Below are 17,698 nucleotides of genomic sequence, written 5' to 3'. Positions count from 1 at the left end.
AGCTCACTCTGTAGACCAGGCTGGCCTCGAACTCACAGAGAGCCGCCTGCTTCTGTCTCCGGAGTGCTGGGATTAAAGGCGTGCACCACCACTTCTTGATGGCCCAGAAAACTTTCTTTTCTTTGTTATAATAATTATTATTAGAAATCTTTCTATGTAGCCCAGGCTGACCTTGGATTCCTGGGTTCTCCTGGGCTTGAGGCATCCTCTAGACTGAGACTCCAGAGTAGCTCTGAGTACAGACCACCATGTGCCATGGAAATTAGCCTTGTTTTTGTTTTTGCTTCAGTACTGGAGATGGAACCTAAGGTCCAACCTATGCTAGTCAAGCCGTCTACCACCAAGCTTTATCTCCAGCCTTCTCCTCCTCCTCTTTCTTTTCTAAATTTTGAGGTGGAGTCTAAGTTGCCCAGATTGGCCTTGAACTCATTCCGTAGCTCAGGCTGGCCTTGAACTTGTGATCCTCCTGCTCCTCAGCCTTCCAGGAATCTGGGGATTATAGATCTGTACAACCAGGCCCAGCTTCTGCTGAACTAATGTCTTGCCCTTGAGTATCACGGAGGCAGTTTGTCCAGCAGCATTCATACTTGGCTGTAGCTATTTGGGGCATATCTCTTCATCTCTATCTCTCTAACTCTCTTCTCAAAATGAGACTTTAAGCTGAACATTCTTTTCGTTTTCATTTAAAATTTCTTGTTTTTGAGACAAGGTCTCATTATGCAGTCCAGGAACTCTCTCTCAGATCAGACTGGTCTTGACCTTTGAGGGTCCTCCTGCCTCTTCCTCTTAAAGATTACAGGCCAGGCTTCAAGCTACACATTTCTCCCCCTCTTTTTAATGATATTTTTATGTGGAGGTGGAGTGAATGAGTGTACATGTGTGTGTGGAGGCAGCCACCCACCTTTCTTGAGACAAGGTGGCTTAATATTCATGGTCAGGTGGGGCTGGAAGGTTGGTGAGTCCGGGGATCCACTCATCCCTTTCTCATTGGGACTGCCATGCCAACTTGTAAAATGTGGTTCTGGGGATCTAAACTCAGTTCCGTGTCATGTTTGCAAGTGCTTTACTGACAACAGGGTTTGTCTGTGTATATCTGTGGTTGTCCTGGAACTCACTCTGTAGACCAGGCTGGCCTCAGACTCAGAGATCTGCATGCCTCTACCTCCTGAGTGCTGGATTAAGGGCTGCGCCATCACTGCCCGGCCACCCACACATTCTTAAGAGAAAGTACTTTATGTCAAGGACAGAGTGTAGGTCAGTACTTAGCAAGTCCTGGAATACATCTCTAGTACCAAAAGGGGAAACAAATTTTATGAAAAGTAAGCAAATAAATGTGTTAATAGAAAATTAAGTTGGGTGTGGTGGTACACACCTGTAGTCCCAGCTGCCCAGGCAGACCATTTGAAGGGCAGGCCTGGAAATACGGGCAGATCCTTGTTTCAAAACAGAAAAGAAGAAAATAAAAGTATATGTGTAGCCTCTTACCCCTGCTGGGTACTCTAGCCTGTACTGCTCTGCGGAGGACTGCAGACTACAAATCCCAGTTTGTCTAGGTCACTGAATTTTTCCATGCCACGCCCCCTCCCTGGGACTGAGTTGGGGACTAGAGGGCGGGGCCTGAGGGTAGCTGGGCCCCCGGCACAGCCTGGGGAGTGCAAAGCCGCACGCTCTCCGGGGTACGCAAAGCGCAGGTGCGACTGGCTAGGGGAGCAGCTTCATTCAGTAGCGGGCTTTTGTGGCAGCAGTTTCGGCAACAGGTGTGCAGAGGTGGGTGCATCCGGGGAACTTGAGAGGGAGTGTGCTCCTGACTGTAAGGTCTGTGTCAGACCTTGGAGAGGGGAATAAGCTAGAGGAGAAACACAAGAGGCTAAGGCTTCCACTCTCGGTGTGCCAGCCCTAGTTACGCAGCTAGAGGAGAAACACAAGAGGCTACGGTTTCCACTCTCGGTGTGCCAGCCCTAGTTGCGCAGGTGGGGGAAGGGCAGAGGCGCCTCTTTAAAAGGCACCTGGACTCCATCCAATCTAAGCTCCATCACATACAAGGGTGTGCCACTTGCCCTTCCCACTTCAATTCGACCACCTGTAAAATAAAGGTCTCCACTTAACAGGGCTGTCTTGGGAGGTTTGCAGTGGCAGGCAAACCCTTTTGGAATCACCTGCGTGCGCGAGGGCAGGGGTTGTCTTTAAAGACTAAACGTGCATGACCCCTCCCCACACAGTATTGATTCTGAGTAGGCCTGATCCTGCATACAGTGCGGTGGTTTTTTATTTGGTTGGTTTTGGCTTTTTGAGACAGAGTAACTTTGGCTGGCATGGAACTCATTATGTAGACCAAGTTAGCTTATAATTCGCAGAGCTCTGCCTGCCTTTGTCTCCCAGTTGCTAGGATTAAAGGCTATGCCACAACACCTTATTGGCACTGCATCTTCTAAAAGCTCTTGAAGAGAAGCTGAAATGGCTGGGTGTGGATCCTGGCTCCACTGCCAGTCAAGGAGGTCTATGTAGGCTGGACTTCTGCGAGCCCCAGTTTCTCTGTTTCTAAAACAGGAATGAAGGCAGGGATGGTTGGGAAGCTGGATGAAGGCAGAGAAGTGCTCAATGGCACAGCCCCTGTGGGGTTCCAGTGTGAAGGAGGCTCTTCTATCATGGAAATTCATTGCCCTAACTCGGACACTTTGTGCTGGTCCCATTTTCTAACACTTTATGAGCTTTTAGAATTCCTCACTCCATCCTTACTTGTCTCTTTCATAGAGCAGGGACTTAGCAGGGTCTGGCTCTCACCCCCGCCCTGTCCTATTGGGTGGCTGCCCGCTGACCCCAGTGGGACAGTGTGCCCATTCTCTACAGGAGCAGAGCCTTGTGGGGTGGGCGGAAGGTGCCTGGCCTATGTTTGTTGACAAAGACAAGCTTGCATGGTTCTAGGGAGGGTAGGGCTGGGGGGCTTCATTCTCAGGAGCTGCACTGAATCGTGAGGTTTGTGTGTCCTGGCTTTTCTGACAGGTCCCACCCGACTCCACCCTGGAAAGTCCTTTTGAAGAAATGGCCCTGGTGAGGGGCGGCTGGCTGTGGAGACAGAGTGAGTGTTACTGGGTTAAGTCCTTGTCTGCCTTGTGCCTGATTCTGGGGCGCGGTGGGAAGGAGAGACACTGCTCTACACATCATGGCAGACCTTTCTCCCTACACCAAAACCTTCTGGTCTTCTCTTCCCATTCCTGGCTGTCGTTTGAGGAACGCTCTCCGCCCCTGCATCACTAAAGCTGGGTTAGAGGCTCCCTGCATCAGCGCCCACACTGGTAGTACCGCTGTTCCCACCTCCCTGCTCAGTACCCACACTGACTGATAGTACAACTGTTCTCACCTGTCTTATTCCCACCTCCCTTCCCCAGCCCAGACTGGCCTTAGACTCTAAGCTGTGTATTCCTTGGGGTACAAACTAAGCCTTGTGTGTCCATAGCACCCCAACCCAGGTGGGACACAGACCAAGGCCCAGACAAAGTTAGACACACCTCGTTTTCAGAGCCTTAGCTCTAAGAAGCCCTCTTTTGGGGGCGTTGTGAAGCATTGAGGGAATACAAAGTTTCGTGTAGCCCTAGTTGGCCTCAAACTCACTATGTGGTCAAATATACCCTTGACCTCCTGTCTCCACTACCTGAGTGCTGGGATTACAGGCATATATCACCATGCCTAATTCTATTTATCTTCTCTGAGATGGGTCTTACTCAGTAGTCCAGACTAGCCTTGAATTCCCTTCAGTTATCAAGTGCTGGAACTATAGGTGTGAGTCTCCACACCTGGCTAAGAAGCCCTCTAATGTTTTGTACATCCTGTTACCATTTTCGTTGTAAAATGTCTAGAGTCACAGTAGCCCCCCAAGTCACCCCCTCCCCCATTATCCAACCAAAGCTGTAAACTGAAGAAGAGCTGTCTTGGAGATCTTTGGGCTAGGAGCCCCCATGGTCCTTTTTCTTGTCCATTTTTAGTTCATTTGGTTTGGCAGACACCAGTCCTGTTGGGTTTTAGGACCCATGGGGAGATGCAGATCCCCCATGTGGTGCAGGAGATAGAGACAAATGACTGTAACTCAAACCAGAGATGAGAAGCAAAACAGAGGCTTCCAGCAGGGAGAGGATTTTGCCCTTGAAGAGCCTCGGGCTTTTCTTGGAAGCTCTCACAAGTTGGTGTGAGTAGCCTGTCACAGCTGAGCCTCTACTGTGTGTCGGGGCAGTGGCTGGCAGGGATGAGAATACACGAGAGGCCTTGTCCTCATTTTAGAAGTGGTGGTGATGGGGGCAGAGCTGAGGGGATTTGGGAAGCCTATCTGGGAATCTTGCCCCAGTAAGGTCAGAGTTCAGCTTCCCCAGTGGGCCTGGAATATCCTGCAGGCTCCATCCTCCGCCGTTGGAAGAGGAATTGGTTTGCTCTGTGGTTGGACGGCACGCTGGGTTACTACCATGATGAGACGGCACAGGACGAGGAGGATCGTGTGCTTATCCACTTCAATGTCCGAGACATAAAGGTCGGCCAAGAGTGTCATGGTGAGCAGAAACAGTTCTCTGGTGGAACTCTGTCCATGGTCATGGTTTTCCTGTATCTGAGGACTACAATTGGGAGGTTTTTGGTTGCTTCCAGAGAGCTCCCACAAACACCACTTCTGGGCCTTTGCCAACAGCAGGTCAGTTAGCTATGAGTTAAGAAACTGGTCCTTGGTTGAGTTCCTACTTCCAGAGAGCTCCCACAAACACTACTTCTGGGCCTTTGCCAACAGCAGGTCAGTTAGCTATGAGTTAAGAAACTGGTCCTTGGTTGAGTTCCTACCTGGTTAGTCCAGATAAAATACCTGCAGGTACTAGAGAGTGGACGAAGATGAATTAAGGGAGCTCAGAGAAGTGATGTAACTGACCTAGAGTTACACAGTGAATCTAATGCTTTAACCAAGACTGAAGCCATAGTAAAATACAGTAACTGAGAGACGCTCTAGGAAGCCAGTGATGCGAAAAGGTTGGAAGTGTCTGGAGGGTGCAGCAGAGTCGCAAAAAAGTGGGATCAGAAGTTAGCAATGACCAGCAAACAGGACCTCAAGAAGTGAGCCCCTATCACTGGGTGTGGTTTCCTGAGGAGGGACAGCTAGGGCCTATTTCTGGAATCTTCATGTCTATGTGTCTTCCAGATGTGCAGCCCCCAGAGGGCAGGAGCCGAGACGGTCTGCTGACAGTCAACCTACGGGAGGGTTCACGCCTGCACCTGTGTGCAGAGACCCGGGATGATGCCATGTGAGTGGGTTCACAGGATGTGTGGAGTGGGATCTTTGACCTGAAAGGGGATTAAGGCCAGGTAGCAAGGTTTTATCATATGGGCTGAGCAGAGGACAGAGATATAACTCCTGGTAATTGGCACATACACAGAGAACTCAGAAACACAGGCACACCTGTTTCCAGTGCTGGGCCCCTGACCTGATTTTTGGCAGCCTGTGAAGTGATCCCTTACCTGGGCTGACTGAAAGGAGCAGGCATACCCAGTGGCATCTCAAAAGAGCCTCTTCGAAGAGATGCCATGGAACTCTGAGCTGAGGGCTAGGACTAGTCCTACCGTCAGAAAGCAACCGGCAGTGTGCAAGCAAGGCCACCTATCCTCTGGACCATCCATCCTCAGGGTCATCCATCCTCAGGACCATCTATCCTCAGGACCATCCATCCTCAGGGCCATCTATCCTCAGGGCCATCCATCCTCAGGATCATCCATCCTCAGGACCATTCATCCTCAGGATCATCCATCCTCAGGACCATTCATCCTCAGGACCATCCATCCTCAGGACCATCTATCCTCAGGGCCATCTATCCTCAGGGCCATCTATCTTCAGGATCATCTATCCTCAGGACCATCCATCCTCAGGGCCATCTATCCTCAGGGCCATCCATCCTTAGGACCATCCATCCTCAGGACCATCCATCCTTAGGACCATCTATCGTCAGGACCATCCATCCTCAGGGCCATCTATCCTCAGGGCCATCTATCCTCAGGGCCATCTATCCTCAGGGCCATCTATCCTCAGGGCCATCTATCCTCAGGACCATCCATCCTCAGGACCACCTATCCTCAGGACCATCTATCCTCAGGATCATCTATCCTCAGGGCCGTCTATCCTCAGGGCCATCTATCCTCAGGGCCATCTCCATCCCCTTACATTCTTTCTCTTCCCACCCTCAGTCTGAACAGCAGGGCCTCTGCCTAGAGAAGAAGGAAAGAGATGGGTGTGTGTTTGGGGGACAATCAAGATCTGGGCAGATAGCATAGAGCTGCCTTGTCCACCCCAGCCAGATGCCATGACAATCAACAAAGGCCCAATTGTCCGGTATTCACTGGGCATTCTGGAGGCTTGGGTCATGATTTGGGAAACTGTGCAAGTCAGAATGTGGAGATGGGCTGCAGGCAGAGCATCACTCAGACATGCAAGACTCAGAAGGCCACTAAGATGCCCCCCCAGCTCAACTGGGACAAATGAGGGGAAGAGGCTGGACTAAGAGTTATTAGCTCGCCAGGTAGTTGTGGTACACATCTGTAATCCTAGCACTCGGGAAGCAGAGGCAGGCAGATCTATGCACTTGAGGTCAGCATGGTCTACAGAGAGAGTTCCAGGACAGTCAAAGATACAGAGAGAAACCCTGTCTCATAAAAACAAAAACAACAGAAAACAAACAAAAAACCAAACTCAACCAATAACAGTTGTTAGCTTACCTCAGGGCCCATCCATGTGACCAGGGCAGTAGAGCAATTGCTTTTGTCTCCCTGAGAGTTGGGAGAGGTGGGGGCCGGCCGGGTTGGGGGTGAGCATCTACAAGGTGGGAGCCCCATATGTCTACCCTGCAAATCTTTCCTCATGATTCGGTGGGTTTTGCTTTGCAGAGCATGGAAGACAGCACTGCTGGAGGCGAATTCCACCCCGGTGAGCCCCTCTCTTCTCCTCTCCATCCCACATGCCATGGAATCATGGGTCAGTCTCTGCCTGTCAGTTCAGTCTAGGACAGAGAGATTCCTGCAGACTCAGCCCTCTGGAGTACCCTGTGGAGAAGGGAGGAGTCAGCAGGAGGGAGGGAGAGAAGCCTCCAGGAGGACTCACTGGAGGGTTGCATAGAAGCTAGAAAAGAGGGATGCATGTGTTATCATACCTCTCAGAACGGTCCTGTGAGGAGAGAGGAGTTAGTGTTCCCTCTCTGCAGATGGTTAAGGTTGAGGCTCATTCATCTACAACAGATATGCATCTTACGGTGTGTTGGGCACCATGCCAGGGGTCAGGGACTGGAAGTAAACCAAGGGATGTAGGCTCTACCTTCCTGCACTCAGTCTAGAAGGAGCCAGATATAAAACAACTAATTAATTAATGATTCCATTGTGATATTAGCTACCGTTCTGGCAGAGGCATTCAGTATGTGACCCTTTTGGTGGTCTGATCCAGATGTGAATTCATTTGAAGATGAGACTTGAAGGATAAATATAAATCGGGTGAAAGGTGGGGCTATGGTGAAGGAAACAGCTTTCCAAGGGGACCAGTATGTGCAAAGGCCTGAAAGAGTTAATTGTCAGATTGGCTGACGCCCAGAGAATGGTGTGAGGGGGAGGAGAAGGACAGCTGGGGATTCAGGCCTGTGCCTTGTGTTAAGAATATTGGTGGTTATTATTATTATTTTTTTACTTAGAGTATCACTTTGAATCTCAGGCTGGCCTTGAACTCATGCAGCCCAGACTGACCTCAAATTTGTAGTGATTCTTCCGTCTCAGCTTTCCAAGTGCTAGAATTACAGGCATAAATAGCCATGCCTTGTCCTAAGAATACTGGTGTCTCCTAAGAGCACCAGCAAACCATTGACAGTCTTTAAGCAAAAGGAAAGAATGGGCTGACCAGATCACATCTGTCTTTTTGCTAATTTACTTATATGTGTGGTGTGCCCATGTATTTGTGGGTGTGTGCACAGGTGTGTAGAGGCCAGAGGGCAACCTTCCTCAACGCCATCCCTTTATTTTCTTGGTTTTTCATTTTTGGAGACAGGGTTTCTCTGTGTAACAGCCCTAGCTGTCCTGGGACTCCCTCTGTAGACCAGGCTGGCCTTGAACTACATAGATTCACCTGCCTCTGCCTCCCTCAGCCATCACCTTATTTTGTGACAGGGCTTGCTGGGACCTGGGGTTCACCAGTTTACTTAGGCTGGCTAGTCAACAAGCCCCAGGGATCCTCCTGTGTTTGCCATCACATGCCACCATGCCTGCTTTTTACATGGATTCTAGGGGTGAAAGTCAGGTTCTTTGCTAACTTAGCCTTCGCTGCAGTGCCAGATTTGTATTTTCAAAAAGCCGTCCCGGAACTGGTGGAACAGTGTGTGCTTGTGATCCAGCACTTTGGAGGCAGAGACAAGACAACTCCAAAGTTGGGGTCAGCCTGGACCAGAGAGCCAGACTCTGTCTCAAAAACAATCACAAAAAGGCAGGCTGCTAGGGAGGGAGTGAACAGTAGGAGGGGAGAGTAAATACCCAGGGACCAGTTAGCTGGAGCCAGTCTCCCTGCAACAGGCTGCAGATCTGGGTTAAGTCTTGCTGGCTGACAGACTGAGGAATGCAGGTATTTAGGAGAAGCAGGTGAGAGTGCTTAGTGATTGGTGAGAGTTTGAAGGATTGCCCGAGGCTCCCCGTGGGCTTTCTCACCTGGAGGGTGTCCACTGGGAAGTAGCAGAGGAGACAGATAGTTGGAAACCCTCTTGAGTATATCCACCTGCTGAAGCCCTGGCAGGGCTATGCCATTTCATCCTCCAACAAGGACTGGGGTTGGCAGCAGTTGGTATATTAACCCACTTTACAGACAGGGAAACCAAGGTTTAGAAAGGGGAAATGGCTCTTTCAGAGTCTCACAATCTTAAGTCACTGGAGACTTGGTAGGGAAGACAGGTGCATGAGTGCATGTTTGCAAACGTGCATCTAAGGGCTGGAATCTGGCCTGGTTGGAAGGTTTACCATGGAGGGAGTGGCATTACAGAGACGACCTCTGAGCCCATCAGGGTCAGGTTGTGAAGGGTTTGGAAGTCTAGTTGGAGGAATAGCCTTTTCCTGACACTGAGGTCAGCCATTGGGGGCTGCCTTGGGTTTTCAAGTGGGAGGTGGTTGTGAGAAGCTAGAAGGAAGACCAAGAATCATCAGAGGGAAGGAGCCAGGTTGGCTAACCACCCTCTGAGGTCCAAAGTCCCCCCCCCCCCCCCCAAGCAGGGCCAGTCAGTGATACTGAAGACAGCAGGAGGGAGATGAGGCTGACCGCTCTGCATCTTGTGATTCTATGATGCTGTCCTGCTCCTCCTCTGCCTGTCCACCTGCCTGCTGTACCTCCCCCTCACCTCACCTCGTCTTCCATGTCCCCTCTCTTTGCTTCCTGGCTTTTTTAGGGTTGGTGCTTGTGTTTGTTTTTGTATTTCTGTCTGTCTGTATGTTCACATCTGTGTCTGTGGGCTTCTCTGTCCCTGAGGCTATGCAGGAGTAGCCTGTGTTATGTGCCTCCCTCCCCTATTCTTGGAAAAGGCTCAAAAGGATATACTCACAGATGAAGCTAGAACTGTGGGGTAAAGAGACTGGGATCCCATGTGCTTGAAACCAGGTGGTGGGGGAGGGGGAGCTAGAAGGAGGCCATTGCTCCTTTTTTCCTGAGTAACTGATACCCCTTACTCCATCTCTGACCCACTCCCAGCACATGAACAGCTGGCTCAGGACTCCCACAAGGGGCCTGGTAACATCTCCTAGTCTCTTACGATGTAAAGGGCATCTGACATCTCCCTCCCTCTCCCTTCTTGGGTTTCTGTGGCTGGAGCAGGCCCCAGCTGGAGCCACCGTCCCACCCAGGAGCCGTCGGGTTTGTCCTAAGGTCAGGTGTACGACCCTCTCCTGGAACCCCTGTAAGGTTGAGAGGCGGATCTGGGTAAGTGCAAGCTCAGTCATTCTGCCTCCTTTCTGGCCATCAGGATGAGCCTCCAAAGTTACCTGTCTCATCCCTTTCCTGTCCATGGACATCAATGGCTCCCCTTTCCTCACTGGACCACAGCTGCCTTTCAAGGCCTAAGGCATCCTCCCAGCTTTGCTCGCCACACTTCTTCTCCGCTGTGTTTGCTCTGCCCTCTGCTGCAGCTGCTGTAATTCTCACCTCCTACTGATACTCACACTGTCCTCTGTTGCCCAAACCCTTAGCTTCTTCTCATCATTAAAGAACTGCCTCAAAGGCTGCCACCTTCCCAGAGCTTCAGGCACTCAGGGCATAGTCCACTGTCACTGGTTCTTAGCACTGGCTTCATTTTACCTGGCCTCAGAGTCACTTTATTCCTGTTTGTTTCGACCCTCTGAAACGGGAACTTCCTCTAAGAAAAGGACTAAATGGTTCTGCCCAGTGAAACCCAGCACAGGGCTGGGTGTACAGCATGTGCTTACTCAGTGGTCAGTGATGGGAACAGTCTTACGAAGGGAGTGGATCTGTTCTTGGCCTGGAGGTTTCTTGGAATCAGGATGTAGTAGTTTTCTTCCTCCTGCTCCTCTTCCCTCCCCTCCTCTCTCTAAGATTTTATTATGTATGCAGTGTTCTACCTGCACGTCTGCCTGCAGGCCAGAAGAGGGCACCAGATCTCATTACAGATGGTTGTGAGCCACCATGTGGTTGCTGGGAGTTGAACTCAGGACCTCTGGAAGAGCAGCCATTGCTCTTAACTGCTGAGTCATCTCTCCAGCCCATATTTACTTTTCTTATCATGACCAAACACCTCCCAAGAAGCAATTTAAGCAATGAGGGATTTATGCTGGTTCATAGTTTGAGATTACACTCCTTCACCTGTGAATGAGGCTGCTTGCTCACATTCAGCCAGAGAAAGGGAAATAAATACTAGTGTCCAGCTCTTTCATTTCCCTTCTGTTTAGCCTGAAACGCAAACCCATCTTTAATGGGGGGGGGGGTCCCCTCTCGTCCTTAGTTAGGTCTCTGGAAACAGCACAGACACGCCCAGAGGTGTGTCTCCTGAGTTCAGTCAGGCCGGCAATGAAGACCAGCTCACAGGTTCTGGGCCTCAACTCTTTCCGTCCCCAGGGCTTAGCAGAGCACCTGGTCTAGTGCTATGTGACATGGGAGCTTGTGGAAGTATATGGTCAGCTGTACTCTTTTCACTTGGTCTAGTGCTATGTGACATGAAGTATATGGTCAGCTGCACTCTTTTCTTGCTCACTGATGCTGTGTTTTAGAATTGCTTAGGGACTTACATGACAGCAACAAATGTTGGTTTCCTGTATGTGCCTCCTAAGTCTGGGGTGGGGCCTAGGAACTATAATATAAATATAAATGCATATAAATATTTCGTGGTGCCAGGAATTGAACTTGGAGCCTAACACGTTAGGTAAATACTGCTTTTTTGTTTTTTGTTTTTCAAGACAGTAGCTTTGGAGCCTGTCCGGGAACTTGTTCTTTAGACCAGGCTGGTCTCGAACTCACAGAGATCCACCTGTCTCTGCCTCCCAAGTGCTGGAATTAAAGGTGTGCGCCACCTCCATCCAGTGTAAACACTGTTTGTAACACTGAACTATATATACTCCTAGAGTCAGGTTTGTGTCTCAGTGGTGGAGTACATGCTTAGCATGTGTGAGGCTCTGGGTTGGTCCCCAGCTCTGGGGATTGGGTGAGGCTTCTGGTGATTGTGGCATGCGGAACTGAGCCCTGAAGTACCTGACCAATAGATGTAGTTTTTCTGGAGTTTCCCAGGATAATGAGAAACATGCTCCAAGAGGTTACTTAGCTTCATCAATGTTGCTCAGTTTACCAGAGAGGCCCGGAACCGCAAGTACAAGGCCTAAAAACTGGACTGAAAGACCACAAAACTAAGAACACAACAGTTTTAGATGAGGCCAGGAGGTTGTTTACATGTCACTCACTGGTTGGGCAGCACCGTCTCTGCCCACAGAGGTTGTTTCTGGGGTGACCTGCCTGTTGCCAGGTGCTGTTTTCTTTTGGGCATCCCAGAGCTGGAGGGTAGGGACAGGGGCCCTGGAGAGGCATGAGGTTGTATTTTCCACCCACTCTGGATCCTTATAGAGGCCAGCTTACTGAAGCTTCAGGGCAGGCACATGTAATAATGTTGATTGCCCGTCCGTCCACTTTAAGAATCTTTCAGTCTTCTGGAGTCTGACTTTTCTCCCCAACAATTCCTTTGAAAAACACCCCTCCCCACCAAGATCACTCTAGTGTCCAGGTTGTTAAAGCCAATGGCTTACTCTCCCGGCATTGGCCCGCAGGTTGTCAGAAGAGCTATTGAGAAGGTAAAACTCTGAGACCTGGTGTGAAAGGCTAGTATGCAACATCCCGGGAGAGAAAATTCTGTGTTTGGTGGTATATGCCTATAATCCCAATACCCAGGAACCAAAGCAGGAATATTGTGAGTTCAAAGGTAGCTTGGGCTGTGTATCAAACACCCACTCTTCCCAAAGGGCAAAGGTTCTATAGCCAGGCTTAGTGGTGTCTTCCTGTAACTCCAGTACCCGGGAAGTAGAGGTAGGAAGTTCAGAAGGTCATTGTCACCCTCATCTATACAGTGAGTTCAAGGCCAAACTAGGTTGCATTCAAAATCCTGTTTCAAAAATGGAGTGACGCCTCCGTCAGGAAAGTTGTTGCCATGAAAGCATGAGAACCTGAGTTAGATCCCAGCACCCATGTGGAAACAGCAACAGCAATGCTATGTACAATCTCAGTGCCAGGGAGGTTGAGATAGGAGAATGCTGGCCTGGCAGTTCGGTTCGGGTTAACCAGCAAGTTCCAAGTTCCTATCTCAACAATAAAGTGGAAAGTAAGTAAGAAAGGCATCTTGCATCAACCTTTGACTACAGGCACACATGCATCCCCACACACAAAAGGGTAAAAAGGAGAAGGAACCCCTTAATCAAGGTGCCCACATGACTTCTTGGCTCGAGTGCACGGTGCTGGCATTTAGACAAGGGCATTTCCACCAAGAACAGGGCTGTGAGGTGGGGAATAGCACAGTCCATATGTGTTAGTAAAGTTGGACACATACAAACCTTTTCTTCTGTTTTTGTTTTTTGAGACAGGGTTTTTTTGGGTAGCCTTGGCTATCCTCTGGCCTCAAACTCACCTGTTTCTGCCTCCCGTGTGCTGGGATTAAAGGCGTGCACCACCACCACCACCACAGGCTGGAACTTCTAAAGAGAGTTGCCATCCTGGTGTAAAGCCTTCTTGTGTGAGCGACACAAGGGGGCTAAAAGGGAAGGTCCCAGGAGACAAGGCGGCCGTGATCCCCTTCAGGTCTGCTACCCCATAGGTCAGGCTTGGCAGTTACTGCTAATCATGAATATATTTACTGACTCCTGTCAGGCACTATTCCCTGCTGGTGATATAAGCTGAGGGCTTTGTCCTGAAGTGGTACACATCTGAGGAGCAGGCTGGAAAGGCGAAGACAAAGGATAAGGAGGGAACTATCATGACACAGAGAGCCCAGGAAGAAGTACTTCCGAGACCAGGAGGGCTTCCTGGAGAGGGTGACTTTTGAGCTAGGCTCTGGAAGGTTGGTAGAAACCTGAAGGGGCAGGCAGCACTCCCAGCTTCTCTGTGCCTCAGCCCACAGCGCTGGGTACTATGTAGACAGCACTGGCTGTCTCTAAGGACATCTCCCTTGGGACCCACTCTGTAGTAGAAACTGGATGTTACTTCAATTCCTTCTTCTCCCTACTCTTCCTTTCCTTTGCCCCAGTCCTCCTTTAATTCTTGCCTACGGCTTGGGCATAGTTCTCTTCCTGTGACTAGGAGAGTAATCAGGCTTCTCCAAGTGAGAGGAACTGTAGAGTTGTTGGACCTATAAAGGAGATTTGGGAGCCATGGAAAATTTGAGCCATGTAGGAAGCCAGAGTACGTGAAAAGGCGTCACTGGGAGCGAGATGTAAAGGCTGAGTTTAGAGAAGGGTCATGGATTCTATGGGGGAGGTAGTACCTTTTCCTTTAGCTTCCTGGTGCCTGGGGAGGAGGGTGGCTACAGGACCAAACCCAGACCAGGAAGTTCCTGGGCATTTGACCTGACTGGACTTCCCAGGTACGCGTCTACAGCCCGTATCAAGACTACTATGAGGTGGTGCCCCCCAACGCGCATGAGACAACATATGTCCGCAGCTACTATGGGCCTTCTTATGCAGGTAAGTGCTCATTACAGTCCTGCACCAAACCTTGTCCATGACCCACCAGAGAAGACTAAGCTTCACTAGGCTCTTAGGGCACACGTATCTTCCAAATCCCACCAGCAGGACTCTGGATCCCTATTCCCTCTCATCTCCCAGCCTCCCAGGGCCTGCCCCACCCAGCCAGACTTCTCAGCAATGACATTCCTGTGCTGCTGGCGACCCCAGGTGGCTATTGCAGGAATGGCAATAACCTCCTTCCTATTCCCAAGGTCTTGGTTACTAGTGTCCATCCCCAGATACTGCATATAACCCCAGGCGCCTAGGGATCCTGAGGTTTCCTGGAGCACAGCCCCCAGCCCCAGGGTCATTAAACATCAGTGGCGAGTGCACTCAAAGTCTCAGCTCCTCTGACTGGGGAGCAGAATGAGTTTACAGTTCCATACCTTAATGTGGGGTTGGATTAGGGACACAGGGGTTGAACCTAACTAACCCTTTGGCTCTTCTTACAGGCCCTGGTGTGGCACACGTGATAGTGAGGGAGGATCCTTGCTACAGCGCGGGCGCCCCTTTGGCCATGGGCATGCTTGCTGGGGCCGCCACAGGTGCTGCTCTTGGTTCTCTCATGTGGTCGCCTTGCTGGTTCTGAGCCCTGGGGCTCCGACTTCCGGACCTGAACATAGAACACAAAAGATGCTTTTCTTCGTGGACTACCCATTTAAACCCTCATTCTGACCTTTCCCTCTCTGTTAAGCTCTCTACGCCTGGCCCACTCCACCACTTATCCTCCTTCCCTCTCTGAGAAAGCTAACATCTCAGGCAGACTTGGCCGAAATCCTCACCTCTATTACCAGACACCCCCATAAATCACAAACAGATCTATTTCTTCTAGATACAGCAAACATGACTTCATTTAGCTACAAGTGTCTGAGGGATGGCTATCACAAGAAAAAACAACAAAGCTACAGTTATCAGTCTGACTAGGACACATGCAAGGAGCAAGGCTGGGTGCTGCTGGCAGCAAGAAAAAGTAGAGAACATCCTTACGTCCAAAGAATCAACACAGTTGGCTTGGTATTGAGGCAGGATTTGGACTGTAGTGTCCTCCAGGCTAAGGAGCTTGCTTGATAAAGGTGATAGAGCTCTTTATGGAGGAAAGTTTTATGATTTCAACTATCATGAATATCTTGCCTGTTTTGTTAGTACTAGCACATATCCTTACTCCATACACCAAGTTGTTTTCATATTAGGAAATGCCTTTCTGATCCCATGAGCTCAGTTCTATTGCTGTGACTGTTACCATTTGCAGCTTTTTCTCTTCCTTTACTCTGGCCCACTTTGGCACCAGCATGGGGAACTCATGTGCCTGCCTTGTAGGTGGCAAGCCATCTCTCCATTTGTTCCTGGTTCCAGACTCTTCCACTACCCTGTCCCAGTTGCCAATAGAAAAGCTAAATAAAATCCCTGGCCCCAGTGGGCAGAGTATCCACTAAAGTTCCCTGTAGATGAGAAGGGCTCCGTTGGCCCTGCTGCAGATACTAATAAAGACGTGACTGGTCCCAGAACTGGCTCTGCTTGCTTTGTTCCTCCAGGGGAGGTTTCATCAGGACATTTCTGTGACCCACTGATAAAATGGGTCTGATAAAATGTATTATGAAGTTAGATGGAATTGGTAACAGCATGTGAGCTGAACAATTTTGGACAACTCATTTCTAGACCTTGCTTTCCATACCCATAACATGGCAGATGGAAGCTGGCCTTATCTGAAGACTCAAAGGAGAGGCTATGCCAGGGTTTCTGTTCTATGCTCTGAGTTAATGGATAATCCAGAGATGGCACTGAGACCTCTGATGTTAGAATATTTGTGTGTACACACCAGGTCAGAGGTCAACAGCCAGAGAGTCTTTATCAATCTTCACCTTATTTTTGAGATTTCTCATGGGTTTGGCTAAACTGACTGGCCCGTAATCCTCAGGGATCCCCTTGCCTCTGCCTTCCCATGGCTGAGATTAAAGGTTCATGCTGTGGCACTCAGCTTTTTACTTGAGTGCTGGATCCTGATGCTTGTGTGACAAGGACTCTGCTGACTGGGATATCTTCTTAGTTACCAAGCATTAGAACTGTTTCCACAGTAGCTTCCCCACCTAAGTAGAACCAATTAATTCTTGTCATAGAAACCTGGTGGCCACAGACACATAGAACCTGCATTAGGCTTCTGGAAGCTGACAAATAGCAGAAATAGTTGCAAGAACTGATTTAAAGCCATAGAAAGGAAAACACAGGGCAGCCAGGGCTGGATGCTAGATTCCAGAATTGAGAATGATTCTATGTTGTGGGATATCTGTACACTGTATCAAAGTGTATTGTTGTGACCGTTGTAATAAAAACCTGAATGGCTAAAAGTTAGGCAGTTAGTATAGGTGGGCCTTCAGGGCAGAGAGAGAACTCTGGAAAAAAGGCAGAGTTGTCATGACTAAGAGGAGACATGGAAGAAGCAGGATGGGTGGTATGAGACAGAACTAGGTTAATTTAAGTTGTTAAAGCTAGTGGGACAAGCCTAAGCCACGGCCAAGCTTTCATAAGTCTTTGTGTTGTTATTTGGGAGCTGGTGGCCCAAAGAAAAATCCAACTACAACCATCTATCAGGTTGAGAAGAGGGGGCAACTCTTGCCCTGAAGAGTTCCATAAACCACAGGACCTTTCATTGCAGTTCCTTACCTGTGTTCATCCACTCCTCTTTCTCACGGCAACTGTAGTGCACTAATACTAGCTTTGAAGACAGCAGCACTAAGTTCTCTGGCCTGTGGCTTCTATATTTTTGTTAACGGGACAGGAGAGTTAGATGTGGCTGGCCAAAGACAGGGATTTCCTTTGTTCTATAAATGGCCAGAGAGTAAATACTTCAGACTTTGAGGTCCTAAGAAGTGTTTTAGTGTTGTCATCCAGGCAGTGGTAGAATTGGGAGGCAGAGGCAGGCAGATTCTCTGTGAGTTAAAGGCCAGCCTGGTCTACAGAGTGAGTTCCAGGACTGGTTTCATAGCTACTGGGAAACCCTGTCTTGAAAAACAAAAAAGAACTATTTTAAGTGTTCAATTGTATCTTAATGGTTTCAAAGTATTCCTGAGTTCCAGTAAAGCTTATTTATTTTTAGCCCTTTGAGACAGGGTTTCTCTGTGACTCTAGCTGTGCTGAACTCTGTAGACCAGGCTGTCCCTTCAACTCAGGATCAACTTGCTTCTGCCTCCTGAATGCTGAGGTTAAAGGCATGTGCCACCATACCTGGCTAAAGTTTAAATTAAAGTTTAAGCAGTGGGCAGGGCAGTGGTGGCGCACGCCTTTAATCCCAGCACTTGGGAAGCAGAGACCAGAGAATCTCTTTGAGTTCAAGGCCAGGTTGGTCTAGAGAGCAAGTTCCAGGAAAAGCTCCAAAGCTTTGAGAAACCCTGTCCCAAACAAAACAAACTACCGGCTAGATGCAGTTAGAAGCCTTGCTTGCAAGGTTATGTGCCACCCCTGCCCCCAA

General features: G+C 49.4%; 1 protein-coding gene across 4 annotated transcripts; it reads left to right on the top strand.

Annotated features, from left to right (window-relative positions):
- Window positions 1-1,620: 1,620 nt before the first annotated feature.
- On the top strand, window positions 1,621-15,740 carry Plekhb1 (pleckstrin homology domain containing B1). Of its 4 annotated transcripts, none has more exons than XM_041676486.1 (8): window positions 1,621-1,767; window positions 3,001-3,076; window positions 4,383-4,535; window positions 5,168-5,270; window positions 6,901-6,940; window positions 9,842-9,946; window positions 14,094-14,193; window positions 14,688-15,740. In XM_041676486.1, exons 2-8 carry the CDS (start codon window positions 3,040-3,042, stop codon window positions 14,822-14,824), a joined length of 675 nt encoding a protein of 224 aa, XP_041532420.1. In that variant the 5' UTR covers window positions 1,621-1,767; window positions 3,001-3,039; the 3' UTR covers window positions 14,825-15,740. The 4 variants fall into 4 exon arrangements, with proteins under 4 accessions (XP_041532420.1, XP_041532423.1, XP_041532422.1 ...); XM_041676488.1 differs by having other exon boundaries at window positions 1,642-1,691; XM_041676487.1 differs by having other exon boundaries at window positions 1,642-1,757.
- Window positions 15,741-17,698: the final 1,958 nt, after the last annotated feature.

Source organism: Microtus oregoni, unplaced genomic scaffold (genome assembly GCF_018167655.1).
Source record: "Microtus oregoni isolate MIOR12 unplaced genomic scaffold, Mior012 000027F_ref0000203, whole genome shotgun sequence".
In the NCBI taxonomy this organism is placed as follows: Eukaryota; Metazoa; Chordata; class Mammalia; order Rodentia; family Cricetidae; genus Microtus; species Microtus oregoni.
The sequence above is the reverse complement of the archived record's forward strand: the minus strand, read 5'-3'. Positions and strand labels throughout refer to the sequence as shown.

Bases quoted from the DNA above. Each gene is read 5' to 3' on its own strand.
- Plekhb1 (XM_041676486.1), top strand. From the start codon at position 3,040: ATGGCCCTGGTGAGGGGCGGCTGGCTGTGGAGACAGA. The intron at 4,536-5,167 runs GTGAGCAGAAAC...TGTGTCTTCCAG, and splicing joins GGTCGGCCAAGAGTGTCATG to ATGTGCAGCCCCCAGAGGGC. The intron at 9,947-14,093 runs GTAAGTGCAAGC...TGGACTTCCCAG, and splicing joins AGGTTGAGAGGCGGATCTGG to GTACGCGTCTACAGCCCGTA.